This window comes from Mus pahari, chromosome 1, assembly GCF_900095145.1.
Source record: "Mus pahari chromosome 1, PAHARI_EIJ_v1.1, whole genome shotgun sequence".
NCBI classification, from domain to species: Eukaryota; Metazoa; Chordata; class Mammalia; order Rodentia; family Muridae; genus Mus; species Mus pahari.
Window position 1 is genome coordinate 123,363,108 of NC_034590.1, and position 17,889 is coordinate 123,380,996.

General features: G+C 40.4%; 2 protein-coding genes across 3 annotated transcripts in view; both read left to right on the top strand.

The window, feature by feature from the left end:
* LOC110326915 (membrane-spanning 4-domains subfamily A member 4D) overlaps positions 1–17,889 on the top strand; it is a 248,968-nt gene that overhangs the window by 4,380 nt on the left and 226,699 nt on the right. The window lies entirely within an intron of this gene.
* Positions 538–16,281, top strand: LOC110326929 (membrane-spanning 4-domains subfamily A member 6C). Of its 2 annotated transcripts, none has more exons than XM_029532022.1 (7): positions 538–572; positions 5,958–6,120; positions 7,295–7,429; positions 9,610–9,666; positions 12,437–12,643; positions 14,459–14,559; positions 15,594–16,281. In XM_029532022.1, the coding sequence occupies exons 2-7, from the start codon at positions 5,974–5,976 to the stop codon at positions 15,598–15,600; spliced, it is 654 nt and encodes a 217-aa protein (XP_029387882.1). In that variant the 5' UTR covers positions 538–572; positions 5,958–5,973; the 3' UTR covers positions 15,601–16,281. The 2 variants fall into 2 exon arrangements, with proteins under 2 accessions (XP_029387882.1, XP_021061250.1); XM_021205591.2 differs by lacking the exon at positions 538–572 and adding an exon at positions 4,219–4,501.

The window sequence follows — 17,889 nt, forward strand, 5'->3', positions numbered from 1 at the left end:
AGGGCCAAGAAGTGGGAGTGGGTGGGTAGGGGAGCAGGGGTGGGGGGAGGGTATGGGGAACTTTTGGGATAGCCTTTGAAATGTAAATAAAAAAAATATCAAATAAAAAACAAAAACCAAAACAAAACAAAAAAACAAAAAGCAAACAAACAAAAAACCCCAAAGCAGACCAACCAAAAGGGCTTCCAAAGCTTGCTCTCTGTTGCTTTCTGTTCTCTGTGAGTTGTTGCTTCCTTGTTCTCATTACAGGAAGTGAGCTCTCAGCTAGGGATGGGATGTTCCAGTCAGTTCATGAAAGTGCTTGTGCTAAGCTCTCAACCCTTTGTTCTCTGAATTTGGTCACAGCACACAGCAGTGGCCAGGCTATACCCACAGCTGCATCTTTCCTATTGCCCAGTAAGCTACAGACGTTATGAGCAAGACTGATGGTATTGTGAAATACTGCATTTTTCCCTCTCCATTTGAAGCATTTGGTTTTTTTGTTTGTTTTTTTGTTTTTGGTTTTTTTCCTTATCAAGAGAATAGAAGAGTAGAAAAGGTGAGTAGAGGAAGAGAATAGAAGAGTAGAAAAGGTGAGTAGAGGAAAGAGGAAGGGAAGTATTTTTCCTACAGTTGCAAGGTTGCATTTCCTAAAACTGTAAAAAATGTATTCAATTTTCTTATCCTGTGTGTACTCTTCTAGTGGGCTGGTTTAATTAGGAAATTTCACATGCAAGCCAGAGAAGATACATCTCAAAAACTATTTCTGAGTAGTTCCAGAATCTACTCCTATTTTCTTGTTCTGTGTCACAATCTCATTCTCTTTCTTTCTGGAAAATCATGATAAACATAAGTGAGCTTTTATTGTATGTATACAACCACACACACAAAAACTAAAACAAAAGAAAATGGAGGAAGTACCACGAATTTAAACAAACTTAGATAATCTAGAAATATTTGGCTCTTAGTTCCTTTTAGAATTCTCAATAGCTATAGTTGTACATGGTACATAGCCGCCATACCTAACTCCTCCCCTGTGTGTGTGTGTGTGTGTGTGTGTGTGTGTGCGCGCGCGCGCGCGCGCGTGCGCTCACCTGTCTATCTCTTGCATGTTTATGTATATGTATGTATATGTGTATGTGTATATGTATGTATAGATACATAACGTGGCACATAATTTTCTATGCACAAATATTTCCACCCTCAAAGACACATATCGTCTGATTCACGAGTACATTCACTAGCACAGTTGTTACTCAGTGGTGTTTAATAACTGGTGAGTAGTAGGTAATAAATCATTCAATCTAGATAGATGGATAGGCAAAATCCGGGACACTATGTGTACTTCCTTTAGTAAGACACATGTGATGAATGAAGAATAAACTGATGAAGACTTGAGATGGAGGGTAGTAGATGAGAATGACAAGAAATGATTGTGTATAACACATGTAGATAAATATTTACCAAATGTTAATAGAGATTGCAATGTATGTCTAGAATCTCAGCATAAGGCCAGCCTCTTTTATATAGTGAGTTAGAAGCCAGCCTGGGCTACAGGAGATCCTACATCAAAGGAACAAAGGAGAAATTGGTTCAAACTGTCAATGCCTTAAAGGATAGTTGTATAAACAGCAGTTTGTAGTTGGACTTTTATCTTTAGGTTAAGGAGCAGGGCTCAGCCTCTTGAGACCACCAAGAATGTAAGGGCAGAATGGAAATAAGGTCAGATTGGGGAAAGCAGCTTTTTGCTCAGGCTGCAGAAGTCCTGTTTTCAAATAAAGCTCAAAAGCCCTAGGTTTGGGAGAAGAAAAAAGATGGATCCTGAGAATGGATGGTCAGGGATGGTATGGGGTAGCTTGGCAAAACCTCACTCTTTTGTCCAGTGTATAGGATTTGTAACAATATTCTTACATGCATTGTCTCGTGCAACCTATTAAATGTCTTTACACACATTTCAAATTGTGAGAGCATGGAATGAAGAATATACTGGTGAGGGTATGTCAGGTTGAAAGATTCAACTAATTTATTAGGAAATTCTCCTGCAGACAAAAGTGGGTGTCCTGTCCTCGAGAGGCTATACTTCACCATGGTCAAAGCTCAGGAGAACAGCTGCACCTTACTAATTCACTAGGTTGTGGGACAGTGATGAGGGCAAGCCATGGACCGGGCTCAATGGGCCCTCCTCAATCCAAGTCTCAGACAGATGACTGGAGTGGGTGTGGCAAGGGCACAGGGCACAATGTGAAAGGAACAGTGACAGTAGGCATCCTTGAAAGAAGCAACACCGGATTTTTTTTTTTATTTATTCACTTTACATCCTTCTCACTGTCCTCCTCCCAGTCACCCCTCTCCCACAATCCTTCCTCCATTTTCCCTCCCCCTCTCCTCTAAGTGAGTAGGGCCTCTTTGATTGTCTTTCAACCCTGTCACTTTAAATCTCTGGGAGGATTCCTCACCCACTGAGGCCACACAAGGCAACCCAGCTAGAAGAACATATCCCAGGCACAGGCAACAGTTGTTCCTATAGCCCCTGCTCCAGAAGTTCAGGATGGAGTTCTAAGAGAAGCTGGCCCCTCAGTCTTTTCCAGAATTGAAGCAGGGCTTTCTCTTTGTGCTGTTCTGGCCTTGAAGACAAAGGTAACTCCCAGATGATAAAACATGTCTTAGCTTGTGTCTTCTGCAAAAGAGTTCATGCAGGAACTGTAGAATTCACAACTGCATAGGACAAAAAGGCCTGGGTACACGGATAAGCACTGAAGAAGCCAGGATAGATAAAGAGGTGGCTTACATGTTCATTGGAATGGGATGAATAGCTGCTCTTCAACGAATGCCAGGAATGTTGTAGGTTTGCAACCTGGTGGTCCTTTGCTCTTAGATGAGACAGCATCTGCCCACATCTCTCAGAATTTGTTTTTACTGGTTGCAGACCCAGACCTTAAATCTTGAGCACTGCTTTTAGACTATAAAACCCACCCTCATGAGGTGGATTTGTTACTTGTGCTTTGTCACAGCCTCAGGGATGTCTATGTTATCTTAGGGCCAGGCCAATGCTGAAACCCACAGGCATCATGTATCCCTCAGTCAAGCTCCCTGAAGCTTAAATCTTGGGCAGTAGCACTGAGTCAACAGTAAACATTCTTGTGAAAAAAGCCAGGTTTACTTTGTAAAGGACCTCAAAGTGACATTACATTGTGAGCTTGGGCCTGAGTTCATTGCTATCTGAAAACCTTTGTTCCAAATTGTGCTGTGCTTAATATGGCTAAAGTAAAGCAATTAGGGCCAGACGCTAGAAGTCATGGTCTGGCACCAGTTACAACAAAATGGAACTGAGCTGAGTTTTATTCATGTCTCTTCCTAGTTTTGTTGTTGTTGTTGTTGTTGATGATGTTGCTGTTGCTGTTTTTGCCTGCTGTGAAGCCTGCCAGGAATCAGCACACCACAGCCTTTCGATGCGACAGTGGCTCACACTGGCTTCTTTCTGGCTGACTCCAAGGAAAGAAGGAAGTTGTCAGAGTGTGGCTGTCCAGTTGCTGCAGCTGGCTCTGGCTCCCCTGTGAAATAAGCTATGTCAAAGTCACCTTCTGAAGAACAGTGCCCACCCAAGGCCTGAAAGCCACAGGGACACCTGTCTTCATGACTGTATCTGGAGTGTGGGATTGTTGAAGTCATTCCTGGTGTGTTGAAACTTCTCCACTTGCTTCTCTCCTGATCTATTACTTTTCTAGAAGTGTCCAATAATTCCCTGGACACATCCCCTGTTAGAGAAGGCTAGAAGAGATGAGGAAGACTCTAAAGGGAGTAGATTAACCAATGAATGCTGAAAAACTGTGCATAAGGTGTTTTGTTTTGATTTTTCAGAAGCTGAGGAATTATTGAAAACAGTATGAATAACAAAGTAACAAAAATACTGTAAAATGTTCAATTGTTACAATTGATTATACATTACTGTGTGTTCAGTAGTGTATTACAAAATAATAAAGTAATATATTAAAGCCCAAGGTCATGATTACTATTATCATACTTTATTATACATTGAGATATGTTTAATTCGTCAGTATTACTACAACTTGTAATATCATTAGTTATCAAGACAGTTCTTTAAATACTACTTAAAAGAAACACAGGTCCTTCAGAAAACTTTCTTCTTAATGGCTTTTCCCAGCTTGTTGCTGTTTCCAGTTTAACACTTAAACAATTGAAGTTCAAGAAAGTGAACTTGGGCTTTAAGTGAAGCTGGTGGCTGTAGGAACTTACTACTCCACCCCTCACTCTCTCAAATCTCTTAGTGGTTTTTCTGAAGTTATTGGGGGTTTCTAAAATAGGAAGTTTAGGCTCAGTTGCATGTCCACAGCCTGTAAGCACCACTTCCTATACAGTGAGCACAGAAGAAGGAAGGGCTGGGGACAGTTACAAGTTCACAAGAAGGAACCAAAGATCAGCCTGAGAAAGCCCAGAGTTAAGGCTCTTAGGGTTCCTGAGAGCTCAGCTGGAAGTGACTGGATGACAAGGCACACAGGCTCAGGTAAGCAACCCTGAAGAGACTTCCCTCTGTGTAGCACTCTGTTTCTGGGACTGAGTTACAAGAACTTGCTGATGCTCACGAAAGCAGTGTAGACACGGGGGCTCTTTAGAACTAAATGGGCAAAGGCACAGAGCATCTGGCTTACCTCTGTCCTGGCCGCTTTAGCTGCATGATCTTGGTGATCACTGACATAAGGAGCAGAGCTCTCAGGTCATTCACTGATGGGACAGCCTAAGGGCTGAGAATGTCACAGAGAACAGAAGGGAGTCAAGCAGAGCTCAGAAACCCATTCCCCAGGGAACATGGTTCTTTCAACTAACAGGGATATAACAGGGAGTGTGACAAATCTTGAACCACAGCTTAGGACTCCAGGACTTCTCATGCCATTGCATTAAAGTGCTTCTCCACACTGAAGAGACTCAGACACAGATTGCCATTGACTGGTGGGAAAATAAAGAGAAGAACGAGAGTCAGAGAGAGCTGGGGTCCAACACTCAAGTGTGTGTAGGCAACTGGACAATAATGAGAACTTCGGCTATTTATTTAACAATGATTTTATGTTGCTGTACAAAGCATAAATTACTTCCATATGTACATCAAATTGTTAATTCTGAATTTTTTCTAATTGTGATTTTATTAACACAAAGGATAGGTTTGGTGAAGAAAACCCCTACAAGATCATGTGAACTAAAATATGATAAAATGGGAAGTGCTAATTCTTAAACTGGCACTATTAGACACTCAAAACAGGCAAATGGGCTTACATATTTGAGTAGTACCTAGCATGGACTGGAAAGCATAAAGGTTGACTTTAATAACTCGTGGCTCACAAAGTAAGTGGACAGTGAATGTCATTGAATAAAAACAATGCAATTGTTCTAGGTGAAATTGGAGCTACATTTGACAAATTTCATGAGAACATTTATGCATAGACACAGGAACCTGTAGGGATTCAGGCTTTCCCTGCCTATGATGTGTTTATTATAAACGCACTGGGTTCTGTTTACCATTATGGGGAAATAACTCCTAAATTTGAGATGTAGTAGTTTTACATTTCCCTATACCACCAGTTTCTTCTGCCAAAGAACAAGTCAAGGATGCAAATGGTGCAATCTGGGAGGTGGGGGCAGAACCAGGAAGCACAGTTTGTTTTGTTTGTTGTTATTTTATATTTAAAGTCAAAGTACTTAATTTCTTACTGAAAATTCATATAATGTATTCTGATTGTGGTTTAACTTTCCCTGTCTCCTAGATCCTCTCCACCCATCCAACCAACTTCACCTCTCTCTCTCTCTCTCTCTCTCTCTCTCTCTCTCTCTCTCTCTTTCAAATAGGCAAAAACACAGCAAAAAAATTAAGTCAACCAACCAAACGGAACCAAAACCAAACTATAACAAAACAAACCACTACAATGAGCACAGTACTTCATAAGAGCTGAGTCTATTTTCTCTTCCAGTTGTGGCAGCTCCATCATGATTCCACAGGTAGTGACCAATGAGACCATCACAACACTTTCACCAAATGGAATCAACTTTCCCCAAACAGATGAACCCCAGCCTACCCAACAGAGGCAAGACAGCCTGAAGAAACATCTAAAGGCTGAGATCAAAGTGATAGCGGTAAATCCCACTCAGAACATCCTGGGGTGGGTGGAGAGCAGAGGGTGAGGCTCTATTTATTAGGACCAGAGATAAATTTGGGTCAGGGAAGCCTTCTTTTTGAGTGATCACAGAGTGGCCAGTTCACTGGTGGAAGGCCCATGGCAAGCTGCTTACATCACTAAAACCTTCTAAAACTGTCAAATGTTTTCATTGATTCCAATGAACTTGGACTGCACTCCAATGACCTTATTCCATGGGTCATTAAGATTTTGTTCTTTGATTCTTTTTTTGTTTTTGTTTTTTCATTTTTGAAGAGTACTTTCTAAGTATTTTATTGATGAAAATATTTGTAGCTACATTCTAGGTGCTCTCTGAGTGTAGAACACCCTTCTCCTCCTTAGTGAAAAGAGATGGTACAGAAAGAGCATTGGTTTTCTACCCTGTGTTCATTCTAGCCTCACTAATGCAACCTTTCTGTGTAAAGGGAGAAGAACATTTTTTGCTGTGTGTTGCTTTTCAGTCTTGTCTGTACTAACAGTATATGCATGGGTCTCTGTGTCACCCAGTCTCAGAACTTAATGGAACTGATGGCCTTGCCTTGGGCATACATACAATCCACTGAATTCCTTTGATGTACATGTAGCAAAAGGTTTATAAAATTGCTTAATCAACATTACAAGAGCTGTGAGTCTGGGAGGTGTAGGAAGGTGTCTGGAAGTCAAATTTTTTCCATTTAATATAGTGGCAAGGGATCCCCAGAATGAACAACTAGACTGAAGGTGCTGTGGAGCTTGACAGAGAAGCTGGCCCTATGTGGTATCCTGTAGGTTCTGGGTGATGTATGGAGAGGTTTCCCCATTCTAGTGCTGAGAGTGGGAGGGATTACAGATGCCTGGTTTTCCTACAACAGGGAACATGAGACTTGTTACCCATGCACTCAAGATAGGAGATGCCAGGAAGGATCATGAGCATGCAAGAGGTTCAAGGACAGAAATGCCTAAAGGTCACTCAAGGTTCTGGCAGAACCACATCCCTGCCAGAATGAACTTTTCTCTGTCATAGCAGAGCTTGTACAGTGTCTGTGTGTTCACTGGGATATTGTAGAAGATGACGATGCATGGATACCATGGAAAAAGTAGAGAGGTCCTTCTTGTCATTGCTGGTTTAATCACCATCTCCCTTCTTTCAACAGGCAATCCAGATCATGTGTGCTGTGACAGTGTTGGCTCTGGGAGTCATTTTGGCATCTGTTCCTCCTGTCCCATATTTTAACTCAGTGTTTTCTGTCCTGTTAAAATCTGGGTACCCTTTTATAGGAGCTTTGTTTGTAAGTAGACTTCTGTGGGGAATAAGATGGGGGAAGACAGAGAAGGGAGTTTTCACCTAACTGCATTTCTGTGTACTGTGAAAAAGAGGTCAATGATAGACCTTGTTTTCCTGTTTGTCATCAGAGAATGTCTTAGTATAGAAGGGCAGCCATTATGTCACTCTGAAGATTTTCCCATCTAGTTCAAATAAACATTTCTTATGAATTTCACCCTTTCATGTCATCTCTTGAGCAATGATGACTTCAGTTACCTCTTGAGTTTAGGGGAAAGTCTAGGAAACAGGATTCAAATGATCAGAGCATTTTGTATCATGCAAAGTCAAGCAGTGAACCACACTGCAGAAAGGAATACTTTCATTCTTTTGATCTGACTTTGTTGGAGGCATTCCAGGTGATAGACTGTATTTTCCTCTGAGCCTGCTTCATGTCTGGAGTCAGGAGGCCATGAAGGGCCTTTTCTCAGAGGACAGCTCTCCTCTAGACTGATGTGATCGAGTCTACTCACAAGTGAGGATTCCTCTCACTGGGGCATCCAGTTTGCTTAATACAGTTTTCCCCCTTCCTACATCTCTTCCTTTGATTCATCCACAGCTCAATCTTTCCTTCTCTTGTGTTAGTGATTTCTGATTTTCATTTCTCTGACCAATATATTGTCTGATTTCACCAGTTTTCCATGATTGTTCTTTGTCCCAGTTTCCATTCAAAGACATTGCATTCCACCACTTCTGTCTCCAGAAGTTCCACTCACTAGACGTCCTTTTTTTTTTAACCTTCTCAGACTTCGCTTGTCCTTGGTGACTTGACAATTTCTGAATTTCTATGGCCTGCATTTTTGAAAATATTTATAAGTTTGAGTTTGTCTGATATCCTGTTAATCTTTAAGTGAGCTGAGAGTGGTGACTGGATAGGTAACTATGACAGTAGTGACTTGCCATACTGTAGGTACCATTAATGGTGCATATTATTTACAACATGTTACTGTTGACCTAACACTGATGATGGGGCTGATGCAGTGATTTCTAGGTCAGTTCTGTTTCTTTACATTTCTCTCCTCACTGTTGTGTGCTTTTTACACAGATCATCTCTTGCATTAGAAGAGACACTCAGTTCTTTTAGCTTTATTAGACTCTATCTCTGTAACTGTGGGTGTAGCTCAGCAGCAAAACACATCCATAGACCTTACAGACCCTGAGTTCAATCCCTATCATTACAGAGATGAAGACCCAACATTTATTTATATGGATAGGCTGTTTAACTTTGGAAAATAGAAATCACAAAATTTCTCTTTTAAAATAATACTAAAGACTTGGTTTTATTTAATTTATTGAATAATAGAAAAAGTCAATCATGATAAAATAATGATTTATTAAAATCACATAAAAAGGTTTCTGGAAACGCAAACTTATGCTTCCTTTTGTTCCCATTTATCTTGATCTTTAGAATCAGTTACTGAAAAGCCTATTTCTTTTGTTCTGTATTTGTTAATATCTTCCCATATTTCCTTCAGTAAAACAAAATAAAACAAAAAATAAATAAAACCTAGTGCAGATCACTGTCAAACTATCACCAAAATCTGAAAGAAGTATTTTTCTAAATTCATGTTTAGATACCAGTATTTTCTTGAAGCCAAGATAGTGATGGAATGGCGGCCAGAAGCATGACAGGAAATGAAAAGTGCAGGCCAGTGTCTTAGAGGATGTAGCTCCCAAATCCCTTACTAAAATACCAGCATGCGGGAAATCGCAAATTAAATATTACCTCAACATGTTCAAGTGAGAGTTACTAAAGGCAGTTTGAATGGTTTTTATGTGGAAATCAGAGTGACTTAACTTTATCAATAAAAGGAGGGACAACTGCTTGCAACACTATTTTCCATTTTCTCTTCTTGTAGATCAGACTCTAAAATCATCGAAATCCACATTTTCCTTTGCAATTAACAAAATATGCTTTTGCTATCTCTTATAGATTTTATGAATTTTAATAGGATAGATTTCTGCTCTTATCTACCTTTTCTTGTGTTCTCTGAATAGTATATGGACAAAGAGACACCCCCGTGAGCCTAAGTGTGTGTATTACTGGTCATTTGGTCCAGAAGAGTTTTTCACAAACACCATAAAGTAAACTGTAGTCACTTTGTACATAGAAAGTGACCTGATAATGTTTTCTTCTTGTCTGAGCAGTTTATTGTCTCTGGAATTTTGTCCATCATTACGGAAAGAAAGTCAACAAAACCTTTGGTGAGTACAGAACTGATGAGCCTGAAACCCAGAGGATACTTCACGGTCATGTTTTTCATGTTCAAAGTTATAAGCTAAGCTCTACATGGATTACTTCTTCAACCCGTGAGCTGATTATGGGTTCTCCATATCCCTAGGTGGAGCACAATGTTTCTATCAAGGTAACCAAAACCATAGTTTGCCTTATGTCTGAGACCAGTGCCAAGGGATCCCCATGTATAAAATCCTGCCTTCTTATAACGCCAGAGTGTAGGCAGCAGGCTATGATAGTGAATCTTGATGATCAACTTGACTGGATAGAGAAGACCTAAGAGACTAATAAAGCATACCTCTAGGGGTGTTCTGGTTCCAAAATGTGATGGCTCCATTCCCTAGGATAAAGACCCAGATAAAGTAAAAGGGAGAAACTGAACTGTTGTTAGCACAGATATCCTCTCATTGGCTTTCTGACAAGCATGTTATGGGCCGTTCTGATCTGCCACCCAAGTCCCACAACAGTCATCTGAGCCTCTGTAACTGAGCCAAACATATTTTTTATTTTGAGTTGTTTACATGAAACTTTTTGTCATGGCAATGAAAGGTCTAGCAACACAAAAAGCTTCCAAATTTTACTCCAGTACTGAAGCTAATGTTCTTATTTTAATGAGTTATATTTGTTATGGGTATACAATGCAGTCTCACCACATAAATCCATAAGAATCCCTAGAGAAAATGTCTACATGAGAAAAGTCTTTTATTTATATCTTCATAAAGGAAATGCTTTGCTGGAACTGAATATACAATTTGAACTAAAAAGCAGAATGTTAGAATTCTAAAAGTCTCAGTAGTCATTTGTTTTACCTAAGAACAAATTTAGATTTTCCTACTTTAGTTTCTTCCAGTGAAAAACTAGTCCTGGGCAGAAGAAAGCTGAACTATAGAAAGAAACTTTGGAATGATGTAAAGATTCACCTAGTCTTCAGTGATCACACATTCCTTAAGAAGTTGATTCGGGAAGTCATGGAAGAGAATGCCATGTAACTCAGTAGCTTAGGGATTTAGTTAGGAAGAGCTGACTAAACCACTCTCCCAAATATACAAAACATTAATTACTTTTCTGTTGCTGTGGTAAAAATGCCATGACTAAAATCAACTGAGAATGTAGGTAGTCTGCAAGTAGATTAAGGCTCATTAATGATGCTGAAGAATGTTCTTTTCATAGTGTTTGGAGACTAAAGAAGAATGTGAGGATGAAACTAGTATATTTCAAGACCATAAAGTCTATCAATATCCTGAAAATATTGTTCAAGGTGTCCAAGAGTATGATTTTAGTCACTATTTGTGAAAAGAAGTACCTAAAAGCACCACGTTCTGAGTGATTTATACAATCTCTCTAAAATATAACTGACCTAAAATTAAATCACACTCAAGTGCCATATAGCTCTGTGTACCCTGGATATACCTACATGTAACTGTAGCTTTCAGACTGATCTTAGCTCAATTTTCATTTTCTATACATTGAAAAAGAAACAAAACCACTATCAAGAAAAGTGTCTTTACTTCACTGACACCATAAGTGTTAAGGAGAAGAGGTCCAAAGTGAGTATTAGAACTGAGTAATGCCGATCAGTGAGACTCCAGGGACCTCTGGCCCTGTAGCCTCAATTTACCAACATCTCGTCCCAGTCTGTTTCTTTCTGCCTCACACTGTTTCCACAAATGACAAATGTCTAGATTTCTGTCTACAGCCCTACTTATAGTCAATCATTAGGCTTTCCAGAATACAAAGTCTACCTGACACTGAGAGCAAATTCCCCCACACTCACCTTTGTGTATATGAGCCTCTGAGAGAGGTAGAATGTAAGGACTGCCTCACCAGCCTTTTCTGTGTCATTGATGCCTCCATGGGTGGGATATGGAAAGGATGTGTCATTCTGAATACATTTGCCAGTATTAGGTGAATCCAAATTCAACTCTTGAGATAACTCAGCTCACAAAGAGGAATGGTTCATTTGGGCTCATATTTCAGAGGTTCAGCAGTGTATAGTTTTGGTGGATCTTTTTGTTCTGAGCTTGTAGACAGGCAATGAGTGGCTCATGCTAAGAAAGCAAAGACGTGCCACTGGGCAGTAAGGGATAACAAAGAGAGTAAGATGAATGTCCTGTGTTCTGATATATCCCCTTCATGGGCTCTTCTATGCAGACAAGCCTTTGCTCAAGAGGCATTTCCTGAAGGTTCTTACATAGCAAATAGGTCCTTCTATAGTAGATCTGTCTTATCCAAACTACAGCACTGAGAATGTTGATGAAAAGGAAACATGGTTGTTGTCTGCACCTCTTCCCCTTTTTACACTGTCTTAAGAATTTTCCAGTTTTACTTTATGATTCCATTAAAAGTCATGGGTAAAGAATTTGTCAGGGAACCATTATCTTTCCACCATTGAAATCCTGTTTATCCATCCAATTGCCATTTAAGTTTGGATTTGTGTGATCCCAGCCATTCTTAGAGTCCAATAAATATGGTGGTGACTGGATAAAGTGACCTACCAAATATCATCTGGGAAATGGAGCATAGAAAAAATAGGTATGGAAAACCAGGGCTTCTGAACTTTCTACAGGTAGCCATTGTACATTAGGAAGAATAAAGAAATAAATTATTAATTTTGCAGCTGCTAATGAAGCGAGAGAGAGAGAGAGAGAGAGAGAGAGAGAGAGAGAGAGAGAGAGAGAACTGAGAATTGCTGAACCATTTTGGAAGAAAAGTATAAGAAAAACGTGCCGCTTCTTCCAGGTAAATGGCAGCCTGACTCTGAACATCCTGAGTGTTTCATTTGCTTCCATGGGCATCGTTATCATCTCTGTCAGCCTGGCTGGTTTGCATCCTGCCTCAAAACAGTGCAAGCAGAACAAGGATCTTAGTCTAACTGAGTATGAGTACTACCAAACTTTCTACAAGTCAGACTGGAGTCAATGTGCTGTCACCATGTCTGTCCTGGCGGTAAGTATTTCTAAAGTCTGTACTGAATGTTTTTAGTTATGGGAAATAGTGCTCTTTTTCCTTTCGTTTGAAAATCTCTCACTCTGTCTGGCTTGAGGTCTTAGGGGATGGTCAAAGCTGAATAAAGCAAAGAGATACAATGTTAAAGCTTTTAACCCCAAATCATTTTTAACTCCAAATTGATTCTGGGTTAAAAGCATGAGCACTTTCTTCAGTGGGCTGGGTATATAGATTGGAAAGAGATGCTTTTAGCACGATAAGACACATACCCAAAAGATTCAGGTGATCTAGACATACCAACAAAGAAACTTGGCATATGTGTAGTAGAGGGAGTAAAATGAGCTGAGCAAAATTCAGCTAAGCACTGGGAAATGGATTGTGGGAAGGACAGGAGTGGGATAGGGATATCTGATGTCTGCACCCTCAAGTGCTCACAGTAGCCAGCACTTGGTTTGTGCAGAGGAGAGCTCACTGTTGCTTTCATCACCCTCAAGGTGATGGGATTGTTAAATGAGGAACAAAGAAATACAGAGAAATCGAGAAGAGTAACTGGCAGTGTTGTGAGGGCCTCCATCTTGTTGGAAGAAAGTAATGCAATTTGACTAACAGGAGTAACATGCCTTCAATTAAAACTTCCAAGAACATACACTTGGTCCTTAGCACATGAACATAATGCTGGGTAAGATAACAATGAATACCCTGAATAATATTCATTTTCTTATGAGAATAAAAGTAAAATAAAAAAATAAAAAGAAGAAACGCAGCTCTAAGATGGCCAGATGGTCATTTCTGGTCAACCTCAGGTTTTCTGTTCCCTTATGGATCTGGGTTCAGTGTTTCTTCCTTAGTTAAGAAAACCACAAGAAGAAAAATGTGTAAATTAGATGCATAATAATGTGAGTAAATTAACATCTGGAATAACTAAGCCTGACTTTAGAAACCTGAAGTATTGGGGAGAAATTTGCATGGATTACAAAGATGGCATCATGGGATAGTTTCACATTGTACATAGTTTAACACTGCTTGTGTGTGTGCAGATAAATGAAGGGTTTACAATGTCACATTCATCATCCTTCCTATCAAGTGGTCTTGATGAAGGATACCTCATGACAGAAGTCATGGGCTCTGTGTTCTTTACTTAGACCATTCTTTGAGTTAATTTCTGATGTTAAAGACTGTAGAAACCGGATTACTTTTCTCCCTTTTTACCGTCACACACATACACCACACACACACACACACACACACACACACGCACACGCACACACACACGCACACGCACACACACCAAAACAAAACAAGTCAAAATAAAAATAGATCCCAAGGAAGAATGGTCTATCAATGCTGACTTTTACAAACAGCTTGCATGGTTAGAAGCTCACTAACCCTCACAAGTCTTTGCAGAGGAAGTGCCACTATGGGTGATGAGTGAGCAGACATAAGACAGATGTTAGAGAAGCAGAGACATGCCCAAACTCACATTAAGCAGCAAAAGAGAGCCAAGAACAGGAGCTGTTGACTCTCACCTGGGGTCACCTCTCTGTTCCCACATTTAGTGAACAATATAGTCAGGATCCGTGCCCAAGATGGATGAGAAATGGCAGAAACTAGCTTTGTTGATTTAGTTTGTCCTCTTCACCCACTTCCTCCAAGCAATGAAGGGACAAGGCATCAACGTTAGCCCGTTTGTAGGTTTGGGAAGATCCTTTCCCCTTTCTGATGGTAGAGATGGTTTCATCTCTCCAGTCACTTCCCACTCAGGTATGAGGGATTCGGCTGACTCAGTCACACCGACCTCTTGTCTCCTGAATTTAGGGAGCCCTTTCAGTGATGCTGATCAGCAGTGTGTTGGAGTTTGGTCTGGCTTTGCTCTCTGCCATGCTGTGGTTGAGAGAGCGTGTTGTGATTTCCCTTGGGTGAGTATTTGAGAGTCCTCCTAAATCTTCCCTGGTGTTCCTCTGGGATCTATGCTGTCGTGAATAATACCTAGAATTATAGCAGTCACAATGGCATGAATATCAGGTGATTTGGAGAGGGAGGTGGGATGATAGGGTAGAAAGTAATTGTGTAGCTGATGATTATCTAGACATAGAAGTGAAACAGACAAGCCTAACAAACTACCTGGTTCTTCCCTTCCCTGTTGCAAATAAATAAACTGAGGCTCTGTGAAGTTAAGTATCTCTCCTGGCATTGTGATGAATTTACCTGTGTTCAGGATGCTTCAGTGTGGCCGCCTCCCTGCTAACTAGGAATACTTTTCTTATACTGACGAGTCTTTTTACTGGTCTTGACTTGATAATTGCACACTGGAATGTATTCAATCAGCATCTTAGGATCTGTTTCCCTTCCTTCTGATTTTACTTTTTTCCTTGAATTAAAGACACTAAAGAATCCAGGCATGGTGGCGCACGCCTTTAATCCCAGCACTTGGGAGGCAGAAGCAGGCGGATTTCTGAGTTCGAGGCCAGCCTGGTCTACAGAGTGAATTCCAGGACAGCCAGGGCTATACAGAGAAACCCTGTCTCAAAAAAACAAAACAAAACAAAACAAAAAAAAACAAAAAACAAAAAACAAAAAACAAAAACAAAAACAAAAACAAAAAACAAAAAACAAAAAAAAAAGACACTAAGGAAATACTGTTTGATAACTATATGCAACCCTTCTCAGCCAGCTCAAGGTGTATGGCTAACTGAACCAAAAAGCTTTGCTCTGACCAAATCCTTAATTAGAGTGTAGAACAAAGAGGAGATGATATACATCAAATATGTGCATCACATAAGGTGTGCTATTCTCATCATGGAACAACTACAACACTGATTGAAGTTGTATCATTTTTATCTATGTATCTATGTATCTATCTATGTTCCTCTATGCGTACACATATGTACGTATAAATATATACATATAATATTCATTTGTAACCTGAAACCATATATTTTCTTTGTTCTAGAATATGATTTTCCTGTCTTATAACTCCAATAATGAAGCCAACATGGAATCAAAGGCACTTTTAACCCTGCATATTAGGAATGATTGGATTATTTAAGAAAAACAAAACAAAACTGAACTAAACTAAACTAAACTAAATACCCAAAACAAGTGGGAACTATACAGCAGAGGATATGTCTTCATGATAATGTAGAAAATCCAACCATCACAGGGTAGCAGTGCTTGCTACTTAAAATGTAGACTGTTTATACAGTGGTTACCAGTATGAGTTGAATGGGTGTGTTAGTGGCACCCTGTTGCATCCCCAGGCTGACTCAGACCTCTGCAGCCACTGGCTCAGGCCACCAGCCCTGGTTCTTTACGACTTGCCAAGTCAGCTCTATTGTGCTCCTGCCACTGCTCTCCAGAACAATAGCCTCAGGGCAGACACCATAAGTTCTGAGATTCTCCAGAGACAGCATTCCTGAGGATCCTCCTACAGGCTCGCACCTGAACTAGGCCCCAAGACTGGGGCTGGGGGGAAGGGTTTTTCCCATGCTTTATAAACTCGGTACTTCATTAAACATGGGGCTTTGAACAGAATCCTTTGTCTTGGCCCAGTTCTTTCCCAACGTCTTTTCCCTTCCCCGGCTTGCCTTCCAGGACAGACCCGGTTTGGAGTGTGGCCGTGGGCGGGCACACTCAGCACCCTATTGATTTTCATGACCTTGGCTTCAGCCAAAGCTCAGACCTACAATTAGTGGTCAGAGACCCAGATATTTCTTATAATAAAACCAAACAGAATGTTTCAGTCCATTGTAGTGGAGCAAAGGGACAGCATTTTCTCGTCCCCTGCAATTAACAGCAACCGTTAACCATTAGCAGTCTTTGTATTCAGAATCTCTGCTATGACATTGTAAGACTTTCGTGGGGAGCCCTCCCCACTTTAGTCTCGAGAAGGCGACGCCCAAAAACCATGAATAAACCATCTTGATGTAAAAACACAAAGTAGTTTAATGGCGGAGCTCCGGGCCATGTGTACCTCACACAGGAGGTAGAGGCACTGACCACGTGGCTGGAAAGCTAGGGGTTTTTGTAGGGGTAGGGGTAGGGGCTAGCAAGAATACACACTATTGGCTCAGCAGACTCATTACAGGTCAGCAAGTTAGGATGTCAGGAACCTGAGGGGTGGGTCAGCAGAACATCTGGTTACTGTGTAAAGGCGGGCCTGCTTTGACTTGCCTGGGCCTGCTAGGTTCCCAGCCTCAGGCTTCTAAGCTCACAAAACAACTCTCTGGACATAAGTTACATGAATTCCAGGCCTTAAATTTCATTTTAAATTTCATTTCCCTTCAATATGGGTTTTTTATCATATCAATTTTATTGACTAGTGCATAGAAACAAGTGGCCTGCAATGAAGTCTCAAGAGTGTTCATGCTGTTGGTTCAAAATAAAATCTTTCTTGATTGTATGTTCTATATGTATGAGTTTTTGTTGTTATTTTGCTTTTATGCACAGATCAAGTCCCCTGTGATTCGTAAACACATTTGTTTGATATTCTTTTGTTCTCTATCAACCAAAAAAAGCATGGGAAAGACAACTAGGAATATATCTCTGTCAGTGTGTGTGTGTGTGTGTGTGTGTGTGTGTGTGTGTGTGTGTGTGTATTAAACTTAATCTGAATGAACATTCAAAGTTTAACAATGTATTTTGGAGGTACCAGATAACATTTATTTCTAGGATTACCACAGCAAATAAGAGGCATTTCTTCACTTCTTATAGGAGGCTAGAGAGATGGCTCATCAGTTAAGAGCACTTATTGGTTCTGTGAGAACATGAATTTTATTACCAGCATCAACATGGCAGCTCACAAACATCTATAACTCCAGTTCCAAGTGATCTGACATCCCTTTTTGGGCTCTGTGAGCAGTAGACACACATGTAGGACACACACAGACATATATCCATGTAAAATACCCATAAAACATAAAATATGTATAAAATGAAATTAATAGTAAAATATGGAATGTGTGGAATGACAATACATTTAGGATCATATTCTATAAGCTATGAAGGTCTATTTGAGCCCTAAATAAAATATATTTGTCCTCTTTCTCCTCCTCCTCCTCCTCTTCTTCCTCCTCTTCCTTGTCCTCCTCCTTCTCTTGCCTAAAGGCAATTGTATAAGAGGAGAGTCTTTCCTTGAGACATGTCTCCAGCCCTTACCTACTATCAATCATGTATCTCCTCCTCCTTCAGGGAAGGAAGGCCTACCATCTAGAACTCTCAGTTGATGTTTTCATTACCAAATCCCCGTT